This window comes from Eumetopias jubatus, unplaced genomic scaffold, assembly GCF_037043125.1.
Source record: "Eumetopias jubatus isolate StellerSeaLion01/CBP00866 unplaced genomic scaffold, mEumJub1_p1.0 scaffold_9, whole genome shotgun sequence".
Classification (NCBI taxonomy): Eukaryota; Metazoa; Chordata; class Mammalia; order Carnivora; family Otariidae; genus Eumetopias; species Eumetopias jubatus.
In genome coordinates, this window is record NW_028274815.1 from 32,274,241 (window position 1) to 32,297,205 (window position 22,965).

The 22,965-nt window shown below is 40.8% G+C and overlaps 1 protein-coding gene across 5 annotated transcripts in view; it reads right to left on the minus strand.

Annotated features, from left to right (window-relative positions):
* SOS1 (SOS Ras/Rac guanine nucleotide exchange factor 1) overlaps nt 1–21,077 on the minus strand; it is a 140,404-nt gene extending 119,327 nt beyond the window's left edge. For all 5 annotated transcript variants that reach the window (XR_003611441.2, XM_028117269.2, XM_028117268.2 and 2 more), the window contains exon 1: nt 20,903–21,077. Coding sequence is in view for 4 of the 5 variants with exons in the window: in XM_028117269.2 (XP_027973070.1) it covers nt 20,903–20,989 (87 nt within the window). In the remaining variant the exon portion in view is untranslated. The remainder of the gene's footprint in view (nt 1–20,902) is intronic.
* Nucleotides 21,078–22,965: the final 1,888 nt, after the last annotated feature.

Sequence of the window (22,965 nt, forward strand, 5' to 3'; positions counted from 1 at the left end):
AGCCAGAAAACAACACCTTACCTACATTAAAAAATTAAAAAAAAAAATTAAAATGACAAGAGATTTCTCATCAAAAACCATGGAGGTCAGAAGGATGTAGCATAATATTTTTTAGGTGCAAACCAAAAAGAGTTATCAATCCAGAATACTATACCCAGTAAAAATACATTCTGGAATACAGAGGAAATTAAGACAATTGACACAAAATTAAGAAAATATGTTGCTGGCAGACCTACCCTAAAAGAATGGCTAAAGGAAGTTGTCTAAAAAGAAAGAAAACAAGAAAAGGAACCTCAGAATATCAGGAAAAAAGGAAGAACATGAGAAAATAATATGGATAAATACAACAGGATTTCTTTCTCCTCTGACCTTTATAATTATGTTTGATGGTTAAAGCAAAATTATAATGCTGTCTCCTGTGGTTCTGAATGTATGTTGAAGAAATATTAAGACAACCATAAACAGAAGCGAGTAAAGGAAGTTTTCTCTATACTTCAATCAAACTGATAAAATGACATCAATACACTGCAGTAAGTATGTATATATAATTTCATACCTAGAACATCCACTTAAAAAGCATACAAAGAGATACTCAAAAACACTACAAATAAATCAAAATTGAATTCTAACAAATGTTCAAGCAACCCGCAGTAAGGCAGGAAAAAGAAAACAGAAGAAAAAGTAGAACAAAGAGAAAACAGTAACTAAAATGACAGGCTTAAGCCATAACACAGCAATAATTACACTGCAGAAAAATGGTCTAAACATACCAATTAAAAGCAGATGTTGCAGAGTGTATTAAAAGACATGACCCAACTATGTGCTATCTACACGATACTCACTTCAAATATAATGATATAAGTGGGATGCCATAAAAATATTTATCACACAAATATTAATCAAAGGAAAGCAGGAGTAGCAATATTAATATCAGATAAAGTAACTTCAAATCAAGGAAATTTATCAAAGACACAGAGGGACATTATATAACCATAAAAAAGTCAATCCATCAAGAAGCTACAGCAATCCTGAAAGTGGATCCACCAAGCAGAACTCCAAAATATGTGAAGCAAAAACTGAAAGAATATAGAAATAAATCCAAAATTATAGTTGGACAACCCAACACCCCTCTCTGAACAATTAATAAAACAACTAGACAGAAAATCACCAAGAATTTGAAAAAACACAACACCCTCAACCAGCAAGAACTGACATTTATAAATCATTCCATACAACAGTGGAATACACATTCTTTTCAAGTGTGTAACATAAAAAAAAAAAAAAATAGAACATATCTAGGACTGCAAAACAAACCTTAGCAAATTTAAAAGAATTGAAATCATACAGAATATATTTTGACTACAGTAAAATCAAACTAGAAATTAATAATAGAAAGATAACAGAAAAATCTCCAAACACCTGGAAACTAAAAAACACTTTTATTTAAATAAACTATGAGGCAAAGGGGCAAAGAGCAAGTCTCAAGGGAATTTATACACATACACACATACACACTCACATACCAAACATATACATACATGTATATATGAAAGAAAATAAAAACACAATATATTAAAATTTGTGGGGCATAGGTAAAACAATTTTGGGAAGGAAATTTGTAGCACATTAGAAAAGAGGGAAAGCCTCAAATCAATCATCTAAGTTCTTACCTCAAGAACCCCAGAAAAGAAGAGCACACTAAAAGCAAACCAATAGGAAGGAAAGAAATAATAAAGAACAGAAACCAATGAAATTGAAAACAGGAAAAAAATAGAGAAAAATTAATGAAACTGTTCCTTTTTTTATGATTTATTTCAAAAAGACAGCACGAGCGAGCATGTGTTGGGGGAGGGGCAAAGGGAGAGACAGTTGTAAGCAGACTCCATGCTGAGCACAGAGCCCCATGTGGGACTCAATCTCATGACCCTGAGATTATGACCTGAGCCAACACCAAGAGTCACGTTTAACCAAATGTGCCACCCAGGCAGCCTGAGAAATAAAAGATTGACACACATCTAGCAAGACTAATAAAGTAGAAAGACAAGACACAAATTACCAGTATTAGGCCTAAATCAGAAATGAAGAATGGATAACACTACAGACTGTGCAACTACAAAATGATAATAATAATGATGAACAACTCTTCAGACTAAGTTGACAATTCAGAAGAAATGGACCAATTTCTCAAAAAACAAACCTACCATAACTTACGCATTATGAAATAATCTGAATAGCCCTATACCTACTAAGTAAGTTGAATTTGTAATTTCAAAACACTCTTTAAAAGAACTCTTCAGCCTAAATGGTTTCACTGAAATTCATAGCAAACTTTAAAAAAAAAATAACACCAATTGGTGTTAATCTCATCTAGAAAATAGAACTGAAACACTTTCAAATTCTATTAAGCTAGTATTACCCCAATACCAAAACCAGACAAAAACAGTACAAAAAGGAAAACTATAAACCAATATCCTTCATAATTATAGAACCTTAACAAAATATTAGCAAATGGAATTCAGCAATACACACAAAATAACTATTACACACCATGACTAAGCAGAATTTATTACAGGGACACAGGTCTGGATCAATATTCTAAAACTAATCAACATAATCCACCACATTAAAAAGCTAAAGAAAAAAATCCACATGATCACATTAACTGAGATAGAAAAAGCATTTGACAAATCTCAAAACCCATTTGTAGGGGGAAATAAAACCACACCTCTCAGAAAAACAGGAATAAAAGGGAACTACCTCTACTTTGATAAAGAGAATCTATAATAAACCTACAGTTAATATATGCCTGACAGTGAAAGACTGAATGGATTCCCCCCTCAAACTGCGGGGGGGGGGGGGATGGAGAGACAAGAATATCCACTCTCAACATACTGAACATGGTGCTGAAAGTTCTTGCCAGTGCAATAAGACAAGAAAAGGAAACAAAAGACAAACAAATTTGAAAGGAAAAAATAAAACTGTCCTTATTTGCCAATGACGTAATTATCTAAGTAGAAAATTCCAAAGAATCTACAAAAATACATGCAAAATATAAAAATAAAAAACTTTCAGAAAAAAATATAGGACAAAATTTTCAGGATCCATTAATAGGCAAAGAGTTCTTAGACACCCATCCATAAAAGACTGATAAATTGCACTTCATCAAAATATAAAACTTTTGTTCTGAGAAAGACACTGTTAAGTGGATAAGAAGACAAGCTAAGGAGTGGGACAAAACATTTATAAGCCACATACTCAACAAAAAAATAGTATTTAGAATATGTGTGTGTGTGTGTGTGTGTGTGTGTGTGTGTGTGTGTGTGTATAAACTCTCAAAACTCAACAGTAAAAGAGCAAACAATTAGAAAATGGGCAAGAGGGGCGCCTGGGTGGCTCAGTCATTAAGTGTCTGCCTTCGGCTCAGGCCATGATCCCAGGGTCCTGGGATCAAGCCCCACATCGGGCTCCCTGCTCAGCAGGGAGTCTGCTTCTCCCTCTCCCACTCCCCCTGCTTGTGTTCCCTCTCTCGCTGTGTCTCTCTCTCTCTGTCAAATGAATAAATAAAAAAAAAAAAAAAAGAAAATGGGCAAGAGACATTAAGATTTCACATACGGATGATGACATATATACAAGTTTTCACTGAAATGGTGTTTACAATACAAAATGATAGAGAATGACCTCAATGTTTCTCAGACTAGTAAAATAAATTTCAGTATAACTAAACAATAGAATGCAGCCATAGAAGAGAATGAGGCTGGTCTTAAACGTTATGCTCTCCCAAATATATTTAAAAGGGGCGGGGCGGGAACAAGGATGCAAAAGAGGGTATACCAAAATAAAAAAAGAAAACCAACAAGAAAAAAATGCACACACATATATATTTTACACACACATTTGCTTATCATAAAAGAAAATCCCTAATAAGAGAAAAGATGGATGTTACATAATGATAAAAGGGTCACTCCAACAAGAGGATATAACATTTATAAAGCTTTATGTACACAACAGAGAAGGACATAAATATATAATGCAAATATTAACAGACCTAAAGGAAGAAACAGTAATACAATAGTAGGGGATTTTAATACCCTACTTACATCAATGGATAGATCATCCAGACAGAACAGATAGAAGAAAACCTCAGCCTTGAATGACATCTTAAACCACTGCACTTAACAGATATATACAGAACATTCCATCCAAAAGCAATAGAATATACATTCTTCTCAAGTGTACATGGAACATTTTCCAGGACAGATCATACATTAGGTCACACACACAAAAAGTCTTAATAAATCTAAGAGGACTGACATCATATCAAGTATCTTTTCCAACCACAATGATCTGAAACTGGAAATTACATGAAGAAAACTGGAAAATTCACAAACATGTAGAGATCAAACACCATGCTATTGAACTACCAATGCGTCAAAGAAGAAATCAAAAGAAAATACCTTAAGAAAATATAACAACAAATTTGTGGGGTGCAGCAAAAGCAGTTTTGAGACAGAAGTTCATAGCAATAAATGCCTACCTCAAGAAAGAAGAAAAGTCTCAAACAACCTAACTTTACACCTCAAAGAATTAGAAAAAAAGAAAAAATAAAGCCCAAAGTTAGTAGGAGGAAGAGAATAACAAAGATTAGAACAGAAATAAATGAAATAGAGACTAAAAAGACAACAGAGAAGATCAATCAAAGACCTGGTTCTTTGAAAAGATAAAATTGACAAGCCTTTAGCTAGACTCACCAAGAAAAAAAGAGAGGACTCAAAATCAGAAATGAAAGAGATTACAACTGATACTACAGAAATATAAAGGATCATAAGAGATAACTATGAACAATTATATATCAACAAATTGGACAACCTAGAAGAAATGGATAATTTCCTAGAAACATACCCACCAGGACTGATCATGATGAAACAGAAAATCTAAACACACTGATTACTAAAGGAGCCTGAATCAGTAACCAAAAACCTCCCAACAAACCAAAGTCCAGGACTAGACAGCTCCACTGGTGAATTCTCCCAAACATTCAAAGGAAAATTAATACCAATCCTTCTCAAACTCTTCTAAGAAAAAGAGGAGGAAACTCTTCCAAATCCAATTTATGAGGCCAGCCTTACCCTGTTAGCAAAACCAGACAAGGACACCACAAGTAAAGAAAATTATGGACTGGTATGCCTGGTGAACATAGATGCAAAAATCCTCAACAAAATATTAGCAAACTGAATTCAACAATACATTAAAGGGATCATACTCTGTGATCAAGTGGGATTTATTCCAGGGATGCAAGGATGGTTCAACATCTGCCAATCAGTCACTGTGATATACCACATTAACAAAATAAGGATAAAAATCATATGATCACCTCAGTGGAGCAGAAAAGCACTTGACAAAACTCAATTTCCATTTATGATAAATACTCTCAACAAAGTGGGTATAGAGGGAACATACCTCAACATAATAAAAGTACCAGTATGACAAGAACAGCTAACATCATGCTCAATGGTGAAAAACTGAAAGCATTTCCTCTAAGATCAGAAACATGACAAGGATGCTCATGCTCACCACTTTTATTCAGTCTAGTACTGGCAGTCTTAGCCAGAGCAATTAGGCAAGAAAAAAATAGAAAAGGCATGCAAACTGGAAAGGAAGAAGTAAAAGTGTCACTATCTGCAAATGACCTGATATTTAGAAAGAAACCACTAAAAGCTCCATCAAAAAACTGCTAGAACTGAAACTAATTTAGTAAAGTTGAAGGACACAAAATCAATACACAAAAAAATGTGTTGCCTTTCTACACACCAATAACAAACTATCAGAGGGGCGCCTGGGTGGCTCAGTCATTAAGCGTCTGCCTTTGGCTCAGGTCATGATCCCAGGGTCCTGGGATCGAGCCCCGCATCGGGCTCCCTGCTCGGCGGGAAGCCTGCTTCTCCCTCTCCCACTCCCCCTGCTTGTGTTCCCTCTCTTGCTGTCTCTCTCTCTCTCTCTCTCTCTCTCTGTCAATTAAATAAATAAAATTAAAAAAAAAAAGAAAACTGGTTTTGAGTCATGGTTCCTTGATTTAGCTGTGGGAAAAAAAAAAAGAAAGGTTCCCCAAAAAATAAAAAATAGAATTACTATATGATACAGCAAATTCCACTTCTGGGTATTTATCCAAAGAAAAGAAAACAAAAACACTAACTCAAAAAGTTATACGCACTACCATGTTCACTGCAGCTTTATTTATATTAGCCAGGATATGGAAACAAACTAAGTGTCCACTGATGGATGAATGGATAAAGAAATTGTGATATATATATAATGGAATACTATTTAGCCATAAAAAAAGAATGAAACCTTGCCATCTGCTACAACGTGGTTGGGCCTCAGAGGCATTATGCTAAATGAAAATGGACACCTAACTCATACCACATACAATATTTAACACAAAACACATCAATGGCCTGAATATAAGTGCTAAAATCATAAATTCCCTAGAATAAAACTTAGGGGTAAATCTTCATGATGCTGGATTTGGCAAAAGATTCTTAGATATGCATTAAAAGCATGAACGGTGAAGGAAAAAATAAACTGAACTTCGTCAAAATTAACTTTTGTGCAAAGACATTATCAAGAAACTGAATAAAACATTTGGTTGGGTTTGAATGGGTCTAATATCAAGAACATATAGGGGCGGGGCACCTGGGTGGCTCAGTTGGTTAAGCAGCCGCCTTCAGCTCAGGTCATGATCCCAGGGTCTTGGGATCGAGCCCCGCATCGGGCTCTCTGCTTGGCGGGAAGCCTGTTTCTCCTTCTCCCACTCCTCCTGCTTGTGTTCTTTCTCTAGCTGTCTCTCTCTCTCTCTCTCTCTGTGTGTGTGTCAGTTAAATAAATAAATAAAATAAAATAAAATCTTAAAAAAAAAAAAAAAAGAACATATAGGGGCACCAAGGTGGCTCTGTAGGTTAAGTGTCTGACTGTTGGTCTCAGCTCAGGTCTTGATCTCAGGGTTTTGAGTCCAAGCTCAGCATGGCACCTACTTTAAAAAAAAAAGGGGGGGGGACATATAATGATTTACTAAAACTTAACAAAAATACAAACAACCTAATTTTAAAAATGGGCAATGGACGTGAATAGACATTTTCTATAAAGAAGATATAAAACTAGCCAATAAGCACATGAGAAAATGCTCAATATCATTAATCATTAGGAAAATACAAACCAAAAGCACAATGAGATATCAGGTCACACCAACCAAGATAGCAATTTTTAAAAGAAAACCAAAAACAAAAAATAAGTATAGGTGAGGATGTAGAGAAATTTAGAACCTTTGCGCATTACTGGTGGGAATGTAAAATGGCTGCTGTGGAAATGAGTATGGCAGTTCCTCCTAAAGATAAACAGAGCACTGCCAAATGACCCAGCAATTCCACTTCTAGATATATACCCAAAAGAACTGAAAACAGGACTCAGATATCTGTATACCAACGTTCATTTGTACCACTGTTCACAATAGTGAAAAGGTAGAAACAACCCAAGTGTCCATCAACAGATGAATGGATAAACCAAATGTGGCATAAACATATGATGGAATATTATTCAACCCTAAGAAGGAATGAAATTCTGATACATGCTACAATATGAATGAACCTCGAAAACATTATACCGTGAAATAAGTCAGACACAAAAGGACAAATATTGTATGATTCCACTTACATGAAATATCTAGAATAGGCAAATTCACAGAGGCAGAAAGTAGATTAGAGGTTACAGGGGCTGAGGGAGAGGGAAGTGGAGAGTTATTGCTTAATTTGTACAGAGTTTCTGTTTGGGGTGATGAAAAAGTTTTGGAAATAGATATTGGTGACAGTTGCACAACACTGTGAATGTAGTTACTGGCACTGAATTATACACTTAAAAACAGTTAAAATGGCTAATTTTACGTTATACATATTTAAAATTAAGAGAAAGAGTTATTAAATGTATGTACAAAAATCAGAATCCTACCAAAGTCCTTAACCAAAACAGGTGTGAATGTAATTATCAATAAGTGCATTCCATTACAAATTATTTGGCCAGAGACTGAAATCAATTTACTTGCAAATGATTTATTAGATTATAAGTAAAATGGAAAATGAGTCTTGTCTATATAAAAAGGGAAAAGCTTTTGGGGCATTATAAAAGAATAACTAGAATTATTAGCCTGTTACAAAAAGTCTCTGTTAATGAAAAACTCAACTTTTCTTTTTATCTCAAGACCTATATTTATTTTGAACCTCGAACAGTCAAACTCCTTTCCACATACTAAGTACAATCTCATTTGCAACTGGGATGCTTTAACATATAGGGGCAGATTACAGACTTTGTTTTATCACCAGATATAAGTTTCATAGAAACAATTGTTTTATTTTGAATTGCATATCCATAATGCTTGCCAGACAGTAAGTGCTCAACAAATTTAATGAATAAAACCAAATCAGTCACAATCAGGAGCAAAGCAACATTAAAGAAACTTTTTCAAAATCATCTTCCTGTTATACTTTTAAAATATCTATTTTATTTTATTTTTTTAAAGATTTTGTTTATTTATTTGAGAGAGAATGAGAGAGAGAGAGAGAGAGCATAAGAGGAGGGAGCGGGAGAGGGAGAAGCAGACTCCCTACTGAGCAGGGAGCCCAATGTGGGACTCGATCCCGGGACTTGAGGATCATGACCTGAGCCAAAGGCAGTCGCTCAAGCAACTGAGCCACCCAGGGCCCCTAAAATATCTATTTTAAAAGTAATGCCTAGGCGCCTGGGTGGCTCAGTCAGTTAAGCGACTGCCTTCGGCTCAGGTCATGATCCCAGGGTCCTGGGATCGAGCCCCACATCGGGCTCCCTGCTCCGCGGGAAGCCTGCTTCTCCCTCTCCCACTCCCCCTGCTTGTGTTCCCTCTCTCGCTGTGTTTCTCTGTCAAATAAATAAATACAATCTTTCAAAAAATAATACCTAAGTAATTCAGAGTCCATAAAACCAAAACTTTAAATTACTTTTCTCCTATGTATATTCCTATCCTCAATGGGAAGTTACCAGAATTTGACTTTATGAGGAATTTCTTGTAGTGATTTGTGTTTGTCTGCCTGTGAGGCAGCCCAAGCCTAGAAAGGAAAATCAAACAAGCAGCCCTCTTCATGGCTGGATGGCTGGACTACTCAAGGTAGTGCCAAAGTGCTCCTGGTTCACTAGTTCATATAGTAGTAATATGGGTAACATCTGCATTGTTTTCTTTTGCCTTTACTGCTTTGTTTGTGGAGTTTTGTACATTAAAGGTTTAATTATGAAATAAACTTGAATGTGAAATGCAAACTTTATTTGACAGCTACTAAAACAAACTATGCACTATTAATATCAACGAAAATTAAGTTTTGACTTTTAGAACTTACCCTAAGACACCTTTTTTTTAGAGCATAAGGGGCTTAGGGAGAACAAAGGACCCTTTAAGTGGGGGGGAAGACTGTAATTGAATTACCCTGAATCAGGCAGTATAGAGCCACAGAGGTGACCCTGGCAGGCTATGAGAACGAGCCTCCCAGATCTCTGACTACAGGGAAGGTAACCAACGGAGGGCTCCAGCTGCTGCACTCTGAAGTCCGTCACAGGGCTCCTGCACAGGCTACACTTCCCAGCGGCTGCTCGCCATCAAGGACTGAGCATGGCAGGCACACTAAGGCAGGCCTATTCCCGGGAGGTGAGGAATTCCTGCGACAGGCAACTTTCACTGAAGAACTTCCTGAAGGCTTGGTGGACTTCCCTTAGAACTGCACTGCAGAGTAAGACACTTTCACCCCAAGTTCCTTCCTCCCTTACCTCTCTCCTTCACTTGGGAGTCAGACTTGCATCACAGCCTAAAGACTTTCCCTGACTCCTTCCCCATTTTCTCTCACAAGCACTTCTAACAAATTTCTTTTACACCCAATTCCATCTTGGCATCTGCTTCTCCCTTGCATTACACACATTAGATCTCAACTAACACCCAACTAACTTGAGGGGACAGACTCAGAACCACACACAATTCAACAAATGTGTCCTGAGCACCCGCTGTATGTAAGAAATATGCTAAGTATTATAGGGAACATAGGACCCTATTCTTGACCTCAAGTAATTCTCAATGTTGAGAACGAGCGAAGTTACAGATCCAGTGAAGGGCAGACTGCCGTTCAGTACTAAACTGGGGTAGAAAGTACTAAGTAAATTAAGAGATTCATTCTACTTAGGGGATGGAGTTGTAGCAGAAAGCCTTTATGGAGAAAATGGTATTTTAAGTGTACTTTGAAAAGACATTATCAGAGCCTTCAGGTTGTTACCTGCCTGTAATTCCTGAGGGCAGTCCAACAAAGACATTTTCCGTGCTTGCCATACTTGGCTACCCCCAAAGTGTAAATCCCTCCTAACACAATCCTCTCACACTTTCTCATTCCCAGAGTATTGAAGACTTCCTAGTTCTCCTCCTAACACACTCCTCTCCCAGTATGTCCTTTTTCATCCCATTACCACTTAGACCTCTAAGCCAGAAAGGGAGGAAGAAGTTTGACTCCCCTCTCTCACTACTTGGTCATTCAATCATCCGTCTACCTTTACATCTAAGATCTGTGCACTTTTCTCTATCCCCACAGCTGCTGCCCTAGTCAAAACCACCATCAACCCATCTTAACTGGCCTTCCTGCCTACAGTTCTACTACCATTTAATCTATGCTCCACAGAGCAGCCAGTGAGCCTTCAAAATTCGTATCTCGGGGCTCGAGGGTGGCTCAGTCGGTTAAGCCTCAGACTCTTGGTTTTGGCTCAGGTCACGATCTCAGGGTCCTGAGATTGAGCCCCATATCAGGCTCCACACTCAGTGGGGAGCCTGCTTGAGATTCTCTCTCTCTTTCTCCCTCTGTCCCTCCCCCGACTTGCTCGAGCAGACGCAATCACTCTCTCTCTACAATAAAATCTTTTTGAAAAATTCATATCTAATTGTCAATAGCCTGCTTGAAACCCTTCAGTGGTTCCCCACTGCTCACAAGATCTGTCCCCAGGCTCCAGACTCCAGCTACTCAGAACTCCTAAAATGCTGAGCTCCTCTTGGACTCCAAGCGACCACAAATCCTTTAACTCTTCCTCCTCATCCTCACCTGGCTAACTCTCACTTCCACTTAAAACATCACTTCTGTCACTCCCAAACATAAACACACAAGATAGGGGCGTCTGGGTAGTTCAGTCAGTTAAGCATCTGCTTTCGGTTCAGGTCATGATCCCGGGGTCCTGGGACAGAGTTCTGCATCGGGCTCCCTTCTCAGTGGGGAGCCTCCTTCTCCTTCTGCCTCTGCTCCCCCTGCTTTTGCAGGCATGTGTTCTCTATCAAAATAATAAATAAAATTATCAAATAAATAAAAATCTTAAAACACATGCATGCGCCCGTGTGTACACACACACACACAGGATGGTCTCCAAGCTTCCTATTGCCACCCCAAGACTTTACTTCTTAGCGCCTTCCTTCGTGGTCTACACTAGCTTTCCATTAACTAGCGCCCTTAAAAGTCTTACTTTTTTATGCAGCAGAACCTTTTTTTCAAATGTAATCCTATGCAGAGCCCTAATATGTAAAAGGGCTGAGCTTCTCAACTTAAAGCAAGGGGTTTCAAAGCCCCCTTCAGTCAGCCTCCTCTACCCTAAGGCACTTCTTCCCTAAAATCTAAGGTGCAAGACAATTAAAACCCCACAGTACTGTATTACACTGCCTACTCAAAGGAAGCAATACAGTACAGTAGAAAGTTGTTTTAGAAGTCAGACAGACTCAGGTTCAAATCCTGATTCTATTTCTTATTAGTTATAAGATCTTGAGCAGTCTGCCTAAGGATCCATTTCCTCAACTGTAAAACTCAGCTATAAAAACAGACTCTCACTACTTCCATTCAACATTAAACAGAGGTCCTAGCCAGTAAATTAAGGCAAGAAAAATAAATAAATATCAGATTGTCCGTAGTTACAGATGACATAATTACATAGAAAATTCTGTGGAATCTACAACTACCAGCAAAATCAAAGCATATGAGGACAACATATAAAAAGCAGCTCTATGTTTGCATATTTGTGACTAACAACTAGAAAATAAAATTGTAGGGGCACATGGGTGGCTCAGTTGGTTGAGTGTTACACTCTTGATTTTGGCTCAGGTCATGATCTCATCGGGCTCCCCACTCAGCAGGGAGTCTGCTTCTCTCCCTTTTCCTCTCCCTCTGCCCCTCCCCCCACCACATGCTCCCACGTGCGCTCTGTCTCTCTCAAAATAAATAAATAAAATCTTTAAAAAAAATAAAGATTTTATTTATTTATCTGACAGAGAGACACAGAGAGGGAACACAAACAGGGGGAGTGGGAGAGGGAGAAGCAGGCTTCCCACCAAGCAGGGAGCCCGATGAGGGGCTTGATCCCAGGACCCTGGACCATGACCTGAGCCAAAGGCAGACGCTTAATGACTGAGCCACCCAGGCTCCTGAAAATTCTAAAACAATTTACAATACCATCAAAATACAAAGTATTTAGGGTTAAACTTAACCAAAGACATGTAAGACTTCTACATTAAAAACTACAGTGTTGCTGGCAGAAATTAAAAAGTCTTGGGGTGCCTGGGTGGTTCAGTCAGTTAAACGTCTGCCTTCAGCTCAGGTCATGATCCCAGGGTCCTGGGATTAAGCTAGCCGGCCTGGCTTTCTACTCAATGGGGAGTCTGCTTCTCCCTTTCCCTCTGCCCTTCCCCCTGCTCATGCTCATGTTCTCTCTCAAATAAAATCTTTAAAAAAGAAATTAAAAAGTCTAAATAAATGGAGAGATATACCATGTTTGTGGACCCAAAGATTTAATATTGTTAGGATGTCAATTCTCCCTAGTGATCAATCTACAGATTCAATGCAATCACAATCAAAATCTCACCAAGATATTTTGGTAGAAACTGACAGCTCGGTTCAAAATTTATAGTGAAATCCAAATCTAGAAACACTAAAAGAGTATTTTTTAAAAAGATTTTATTTATTTGCCAGAGAGAGATCACAAGTAGGCAGACAGGCAGGCAGAGGGACAGGGAGAAGCAGACTCCCTGCTGAGCATGGAGCCCAATGTGGGGCTCGATCCCAGGATGCTGGGATCATGACCTGAGCGGAAGGCAGACGCTTAACCGACTGAGCCACCCAGGCGCCCCTAAAAGAGTATTTTTTAAAAGAGGAACAAAATTGGAGGACTTACACTACCTAACTTCAAGACTTACTATAGGGGCACCTGGGTGGCTCAGTCGGTTAAGCGTCTGCCTTCGGCTTAGGTCCTGATCCTGGGGTCCTGGGATCGAGCCCCACGTCTGGCTCCCTGCTCAGTGGAAAGCCTGCTTCTCCCTCTCCCTCTGCCTGCCACTCTGCCTACTTGTGCTCTCTCTCTCTGTCAAATAAATAAAATCTTAAAAAAAAAAAAGACTTACTATAAATCCCCAGCAACCAGGAGTGTGAACTGATATAAAGGTAAATTGATCAATGGGATAGAATGGAAATGTCTGAATATATATTTACATAAATATATGATATATATTCATTTGATTTTCACAAAAACATCACAGTCCAACAGAGAAAGAAAAATCTCTTCAACACATAGTTCTGTAATAACTAGATATTAGCATAAAAAATGAATCTCAATTCCCACTTTATATTATACACAATAATTAATCTGAAATGGACCACAGATTATGTAAAAGCTAAAACTATATAAAGTTTTTAGAAAACAGCATTAGAATTATCTTCATGACCTGGTGGCAAGCAAGGGGTTCTTAAACACAGAGAGCAATAACCTTAAAAAAAAAAAAAAAACTAATAAATTTGACTCCTTTGATATTTAAAACTCTGCTCATCAAAAAAACACCATTAGGAGAATGAATAGGCAAAGCAAAGGATAGAAGAAAATATTCATAAACATTTTTTTGATAAAAGAATATCCAGGCTATATAAAGAACTCTTACAACTCAATACTAAAAAGAACTAAAAATTTAAAATGGGCAACAGATTTATGCAGACTGTCCAAAGGAAGACATAAGAATGGCCAATAAGAACATGAAAAGGTGTTCAATATCAGTCACCAGGATAATGCAAATTAAAACCACAATTACACTACACACCCACCACAGTGACTAAAATTAAAGACTGATAACATCAAATACTGGCAGAGATGTGGAGCAACGGGAACTCTCATACATTGTTGGTGGGAATATAAAAGGTACAACCACTTTGAGAAAAGGTCTGGCAGTTTATTATAAAACTAAACAGACACTCTATGAGCCATTTCTCCTAGTATTTACCCAAGAGAAATGAAAACATAGTCCTACCAAAAAAACTTGTATAATAAGAACCTTCGTGGAAATTTTATTCAGAATAGCCCCAAACTGGAAACCTCCAAGGTATCTGATACTGTCCTATGATAGAAAAAAGGACTGAACTTCTGATAAACACAACTTCAAAGCCTTACCAAAAATATATGCTGGGTGATTCTATTAATATGATGTTCTAGAATAGTTACAATTAATCTATCACGGTATGATAAAAGATGAGAACAATGGTTGCACAGACTGATGGACAAGGCACATGAGGGAAATTTCAGGAGTGACAGTAATGTCTGATATCTTGATAGAGGTTTGGGTTGTATTTGTCAAAACTCATTAAATGGTACAATTAACACTTGTATACTCCACTGTACCTAGATTTTACCTAAAAAACAAAAAGAACTGTAAACAAATACTGAACTCTAGTTAATGACATGCATACTGAAGTGCTTAGGGGTAAAGTGTACTGATGTCTGTAACTCACTTTGAAAAGCATCAAAATATAAGAGGATTAGTGGATGGAGGGAGGAATGGATAGGCATGTCGTAAAGAAAACACAGTAAAATGTAAATTATAGAATGTAGGTGATGGGTATACGGGTGTTTTACTGTATAATTCTTACAATCTCTCTGTATATTTGAAACTTTTCATAATAAAATGTTGGGTAAAAAATTAATCACAAAACAAAAATATTCTAAAATGAAGTGCAAAGTTCTTTCCTATTCTAGCCACAGTTGTGATATAAAATATATTATGGGGAACAGGAGTAGTTGTCACTTTTATTATTATTTGGCTGAAGCATCCTCACTGCTGTGATTTCTGGACCTCATTGCCATTGCTGGATTGGAGTCTTCCTTTCCACTACAATGCATGCCATAATCCTTGTGGACTTCGTGATCATCCACATATATATAATATACCAATCCATTATTCAATACACCAACTTTGGAGCTCCTGTCTTATTTCTTTCATCTCTGGAATAATTATCACCTCCAATCATAATCCCCTATCTGCTCTCACTACCCTCCTCTTCCAACACCCCAAGATTCCTAGTCTATGGGAGCCTTCATTTCCACCTCCATGACCTGTCTTGCAGCTTTACCGCCTATCACCTGAAATATTGCTATCCTCCTAGTCTCTACTGCAGCCACTTGCAACCAATTCTCCCGTGCTCCTCTACCTGAACTGATGCGTGCTGCTGGAGAAATCTCACAACCAGACCAATAAATGTTACTCCAAATTTATGGTCTCCACACTCAGCACTGCTCAGCAGTTCCTTTCTAATTCACTACTTGGCTCCTTCTCCACACTCCACAACAGCAACTTCAAAACTTCACCACGCTTCTTAAACTCCTTACTCATTTCTCTTTCCTCACTCTATGTAAAGAATCTTGTCTTTCATTTCATTGTGAACACAGAGGCTACCTACCATGAACTCACTGCTCCCCAACCTACAAACCCATCTTTATCTCTTTCCCTCCCATCTCAGAAAAAAAGGATGCCTTCACCCCTGCTAGAGGTAGCATAGCATAGTGTTTAAAAATGCAGACTCTCTAACCAAATTACTCTTTCCAAACCTGTTTTCTCTCTTCGTTCAACAAATTGCACGTACCTGAGTTGTACAGTGTTAAATTTTAACCAATGTGTATATCCCTGAAACTATCAGCACAATCAACAAATGAACATAAAAGCCTCCCCCTAAAACAACTATTGACCTTTTTGTCACTGTAGATTAGTTTGTAATTTCCAGAATTTTATATAATTACCCAGCATATACTCTTTTTTGATCTGGCTTCTTTCATTCAGCTTAATTATTTTTGAGATTCAGCCACACTGCCGTGTGTTATCAATAATTCATTCCTGGGGCGCCTGGGTGGCTCAGTCGTTAAGCATCTGCCTTCCCAGGGTCCTGGGATCGAGCCCCGCATCGGGCTCCCTGCTCCACGGGAAGCCTGCTTCTCCCTCTCCCACTCCCCCTGCTTGTGTTCCCTCACTCACTGTATCTCTGTCAAATAAATAAAAATCTTAAAAAAAAAATTCATTCCTTTTCATCACCAAGTAGTATTCCAATGTATGGCTATTTCACAATTTGTTTATTCATTCACCTGTTAATGGACATTGGGTTGTTTCCATTCTTTGCTGAATACAGCTGCCACAAATATCCATGTATAAGTCTTTGTATGGATAAAGGCTTCATCTATTCTTTTTTAAAGTTTTATTTATTTGAGAGAGAATGAGCAGGAGAGGCAGAGAGAAACAGAGAATCTGAAGCTGACTCTGCGCTGAGCTCAGAGCCTGACGTGGGGCTTGATCTCCCAACTCTGAGATCAAGACCTGAGCTGAAACCAAGAGTGGGATGCTTAACTGACTGCACCACCCAGGCGCCCCAAGGCTTCATCTATTCTTAAGGCTTTGCCTACACCCCTGGAAGTCCCAAATCTGCAGTGGCAGATACCAACAACCGCCAGCTCGACAAGCCCACCTGGAGAAGCCAAAAGGACTTTGTTCCAAACTCCTGTGTTCAGGCCACTCCCTCCACCCCCAACAGCTTCTCCTCCATTCTCTGTCCTGACTAAAGGCATGCAAACCAGAAACTTAGGACTCTTCATGCTCTCTTCCCACTTGCCCTACTCACTCAGTGGGTTACTGGGTCCTGTCAATTCTACCTTTTAAACATCTCTCAAAATCCATCCCTACATTTCCATTTAGTTCAAATGCACCCTTAATTCAAACACATATCATCTCTTGGCTGGACTATTAAACTAGCCTTCTAAGTTTTCTCCTTACCTCAGGTCTCATTCTTCTCCAATTCATTTTCTATTCTACGGCCAAAGTGAATTTTCTAAAATTCCAAACTGATGTTACTCACCTATTCCTCAATGACCTTCATTCCCTCAAGATAAAATTCAAACTCCTTAGCTTAACATTAAAAAAATTCTCTATAAACTAGTTTGCTCTCCAAACTCGTCCTCTGCCAATTCCCACCCTGTTCTGACTTAGTCATTTCTGGATGATGTCATTTACCTTTTTATCCCTAGTGCCCAAGGGCATTACCTGGTCTGTAGTAAGCATGACATATTTGTGCAACAGATAAGGTAGGACTTGGACCGATATAGAGAGACATTCTGGGCACAGTCAGGAAAAGCAGTCGTCCAGTCTGGCTGAGGCACAAAGAATATGAAAGATTATGGTAGGCCATCCAGTCAGAAAAGCAGGATGAAGCCAGATCATCGATCAAGATCAATTCCATGCTAAAGACTGTGCACTTCATCCTATGCCCTCAAAAGATATTGTTCTGTTTTTGTTTTTTATTTAAATTCTAGTTAGTTAACATATAGTGTAATATTGGTTTCAGGAGAATTTAGTGATTCATCACTTAATGTAACACCCAAGGCTCATCACAAGTGCCTGCCTTAATACCCATCACCCATTTAGCAAATCCCCTGGCCTGCCTCCCCTCCAGCAGCCCTGTTTGTTCCCTATAGTTCAGAGTCTCTAATGGTTTGCCTCCCTCTGTTTTCCCTTCCCCTACGTTGATATCAATGGTTCTCAACAAGAGTGCAACATATTCAGAAGTGTACAGTAACTTCTGAAATTTGAAAAACAGATACAGGAAAGGTGAGAGGCAGTAAACTAGTTAAGAGGCTATCACAGTGGGAAGGGACTCAGAGTAGAAGGAAACAGATTAGAAGACATGTCAAAGGGAAATAAACCTATGTTTATTGTGTTATATGCTGTGCCTGGGTATGGGCAGTAATGTAAAAGAGAGAAGTAAGAGATGACTCCAAAGTTTTGAACCAAATAAAATAATAAAGCCACTAAGCAAGAGGAATTTTTTTTAATGGTCTGTGGAGGAGGAGAGAGATGATGGTTTTCGATGGGGTATTCCTGCACCCATTCATTCAAACGTAAGTGCCTACTAGGTAGGTGTTAGGCACTGTATGTGTGAAGGATAAAAAGGGGTAAAATACCATTCCTTTTTTCAAAGACCATCTAATCTACTTGTGGGATGGGAAAGACAAGTAAATAGGAACTTACAATTCATTGTTAAGTGCTAGGGTTTGGTGCTAAAAGAAAATAAAGACTATCCAACTCAGCCCTGAGAATTTGAGAAAACACTGAGGCTGAGTTAGCATTAGGCCAGGCAAAGGGCAGTCCAGGTGAAGAAAATAACATGACGATAGAGCCTCAGGTAAGACAACACAAATTGGGCACATCTGCAAAGAGTAAAATAAGTCTTAAGGAAGAATTCAAGATAAGGAGATATCCACATGAAATGTCTAGCAGGCAGGTGGAAATGCAGGTTCTGAGAGCTCTCAAGAGCTGCATCCAGATATGCAATATATTTTCAACCTCATCTTAGGTGGCTTAGAGTGCTCATCAGTGGCTATCTTAAATAAGAATTGGAAGAACCCTACTTATCAGCTAGATTGTGTACACTTCCACCTCCCCCCATCACTTCTGTCATGCAAGGGTAGCTCTGTTTCAAGTTAAATAGGTCACAAGGATTGGTGGGGACTGTGGAAAGTTGGAGAATGCAGGCCCAGTCTGAAGAGGAAAGCCATTCACTCAGCTCCAGCAGTTTACTGTCTTGCCCAATGTGGAGAGACGGTCCTATTCTTCACGAAAAACTGAAAATTCAGATTTTATGTAACATCTCCCACTTTTAAATACTGGCAACTAATTACATTAGAAGTCTGTAAAACAACATTGCGCCAGCCAAAGAAAATGCTTCTGTGGAAAGATTTCAGCAAGGGCCACCAGTGTGGCAGATTTGGACCTGGTCTGCCAACTCCTACAATGCTCTTCCCACTACTTCCCAGTACCCTCAACTAAGAGTATCTTGATGGTTCCCTGGGACAGGAGTTTGCTCCTAAGCAAAAGAGCCCTAAACTGATGGTGTTTTACGAGTTCTTTTGTATGTTCTCAACAATTTTTCTGTGTCCTCCCCACTCCACCCCCACCTCCATCAGTACCAGGCTTCTAACATGACTGAGACCTCCTACTCCCCTATTATAAGCTAAGATGCCAAGCTTGCAGGTAAAGCAAAAGTAAAAAGAGAGCCCTGATTTCTAATAAAGAGTATGTAAGGAATATGGCATCTCTCTGGTTTTCTTAGAAAACAACATCACAGACTTACTCAGATACTTAAGGAAAAAAGTCAGTAACTTATATCTGAAAAAATGAGCAAATTCTGCTAACAAACTAAATAGTTTCCACTGTAAGTTTCCAAGGAGCAGCGGGGGGAGGGGACGGGGAGGGCAAAAGGGAAAGCAAAAGTTGCTGGCCTTTGGGAAACATCAGGCACCTTTTAAGACAGTTTTTAAAAGTATAAATGTTTAGAACAAAAGGTACATCACAATCTCAACTCTCAGGAGTAAAAACATAGTTTAATAACATAAAACATTCTTTGAGCAACAAGAAATTGGGATTAAGAAACACTATTAAAGCAATCTATATAGAAAAGGTAAAAGGGAAACAAACACCTTTTTATTTATTTATTTTTTAAGATTTTATTTATTTATTTGACAGAGACACAGCGGGAGAGGGAACATAAGCAGGGGGATTGGGAAAGGGAGAAGCAGGCTTCCCGCCGAGCACGGAGCCCGATGCGGGGCTCGATCCCAGGACCCTGAGATCATGACCTGAGCCGAAGGCAGATGCTTAACTACTAAGCCAGCGAGGCGCCCCCAAAAACACCGTTTTAATGTTCGTTCACACACAGTTTCTGACGTTTTAATGTATATACTAAGTCACAATGTTGCTTTAGAAGCTTTTAAAATGTAACATTTCCTAAATGTACTAAACATTTAAAAGCACAGATCATGGAGTATACAACTTTAGGTAACAATGTGGCAAACTTGAAGAAACATGGAAAGGCTAAAAATTCAAACCAACAAAACAAAAGATAGTACCAAGATTCTCAGACGCTCGGGGGCAAAAGAAAAAAAAAGAAAAAAAAAAAGAAAAAAAAGAAATGTGGCATGTACACCCGCCCCTGATAATCGGAGGAGTGGGGGAATTCAGGGGAATGAAGAGTGATTACAGAGGACAAGCAAAGCAGGCCATGTTCCTGCTGGCAAGCGAGCTCTGCAATTACTTAGAGCAAGCATTATGGCTAGAGCATTCTCGAGCCCACTAAAACCAGCATACTGGACACCTAAAACCGGAGGCTGACAGCAGCTCCAGGGTAAGACAGAGAAGGCGGAAAAGTGGCCTGCTTTGACCTCCACTGAAAACTGAGCCTCCTCCAACTCTTGTCTCTGAATCAGAGGCAGGACGTTAACCTCTCAGAGGTTGGATTATTCGGGCAAACTCTGCCTGGCTTCCTGCGGCCTTCCCACACACCGGGTGAATGTCAACACCGAGCCAGCGAGCGTGGGGGAACCTCTCAGTGTGCGCCGTCCTTTCTGGGAGGCGGCGAGACCGGGAAGAAAGACGGCCCTGCGCGCGCCCCGCCTCCCCAGCCCTTCCCCGGCCCCGGCCCCGCGCCCTCGCAAGGGCTGCAAGCCGGGAAGCGGGGTCCCGCGCGCTCCTCACCTTTTTCAGCGCCGGCACCAGCAGCCCCCGCCACTTGGGTGCGTTCTCCTCGCTGAAAAACTCGTACGGCAGCTGCTGCGCCTGCATGGTGCCCCCGGGGCGCCTCTGGGCGGGGAGAGGGGCGGCGGCGGCCGGGCCGGGGAGCCGCGAGAGGGCGAACTCGCAGCACCGAACAGGGCCGCGGCCCCACCGGACGGCCCGGCCCCCTCGGGGCGCCTCGCGGCCGGGCTAGCCCTGGAGAGGGGGCTGAGGGGCGAGGCCCGCGCCCGGCCACCCACCCGACACCGGCACCAGCCGTGGAGAGCGAACGCAGCCCGGAGGCAGCGGCGGCGGCATCCCGCACCACCGCCCCGGGGCCGGGCCCCCCACCCCTCCCCGGCCCGCCGGCGCCGCCCCGGGCTGCCCTCCGCCGCAGCCGCAGCCGCCGCCCGCCGGGGCTACGCTCCCGGGCCCGGCCTGGCCCCGCGGCAGAGCCGGCGGCTGGGGGCGGGGGGGTCGTGTGGAGGGACGCTCCGGCCGCGGCGCCCGCTCCGCGCAGCGGGGACCCCGAAACGCAAGCGGCCCGGGGCGGAGCTGAGCCGGGGTGTAGCGGGGGAGGGGAAAGGCCCGAGGTCGTCGTTGGAAGATCTGGCTGCCCAGAGGTGCCGCCGCGGCCGCCGCCGACGACGCCGGTGTAGCGCTCGAGCTTCCTACTAGCGAACTGAACCTGCTCGCTACTGAGCATGCGCCGCCGAGCAGGGCCGGTTCGCTCCGGGTTTTCCGGCTCCCCAGCGAAGGAGGAGGGAAGCGCGACTGAGGGAGGGTGCCCCTGAGGACTGCAGGGGAGGAGCAAAGCCGCCCCAAGAAGTCGAACCCTGGCCTGCGGGGTGGGGTTCGAGCTACCGCGAAGCGGCCCCCATTGTGTGGTTGGGCCGCGAGGGATCCCACCTCTCTCGGAGTCCCTGGACCTTTAGTTTCGGAAAGGGGCGTGTGTGTGTGAGTGTGTACTGCGTGCGTGTGTGTGTGTGTGTGTGTGTGTGTGTGTACTTTGTTCCTGAACATGGAGATAAGAACTGCCCAGAGCATGCAATGTATAGTAAACAGACTGGACAAAAGATAGGTGCTTTTCTCACGAAACTTACCGCTCAACATTTGTCGGATAATAGAAGTGATTGCGGTATTTCCGATCCGTCTTTCCACCAAGAATTATCACCAAGAATAAAATGCGTACCTGCAGTATAGATTTTGTGTGTGCGTTTTAAGTTCAATATGTTCATCTTTTGAACCCACTTAAATTTGAACTTCAATAATCACTTCCCTCAGTGGAAACTGAAACCTCTTCCGCAGCTCCCGGGTCCCAGAACATCTTACTCAGGCCCCTCTCAGGGCATTTAGTTTATCTGTTTTGTAATCTCTCTTGGCTCTTTGAACTAGATAGCAAACTCCTGGAAGGCAGATCTTTTTCACTAAGGGCTCTACGCAGAATAGGCACTTAGTGATGTTTGTAAAGTGCTACAGGAGCATTATCTACAAACTGTTCATCTCAGGGATGCAGGTGTTTATTTTTTTTTAAAGATTTTATTTATTTATTCGACAGAGAGAGTGAGAGAGTACAAGCAGGGAGGAGTAGTAGAGGGAGAGAGAGAAGCAGGCTTCCCGCTGAGTAGGGAGCCTGACGCGGGGCTCGATCCCAAGACCCTGAGATCATGACCTGAGCCGAAGGCAGACGCTTAACCATCTGAGCCACCCAGGCGCCCCTGCAGGTGTTTATTTTAACAGTGGCTGGACTTCATGGTTTACCATTAAGCACTTTTTGAGCATAATCTCATTTAATCCTCATAGCAATCCTATTGTTTTCATTTCACAGATGAGACAGTTCAAGAGAACTAGCCTTGGTTGAAGTTGATATTGCACCCTGCTCTTCCACAGAACAATAACCAGGATCACATAGATGAAAATGTTTAAGCAGTAGTTCGCAATCTCTACAATTCCTCTTTGCAAATCTCTTATAAAAGTCTTAGGTCCTTCCCTTTTAAAATGTACACACATGATTTACATTTTAATATCCTTCACACTGTCAAAGT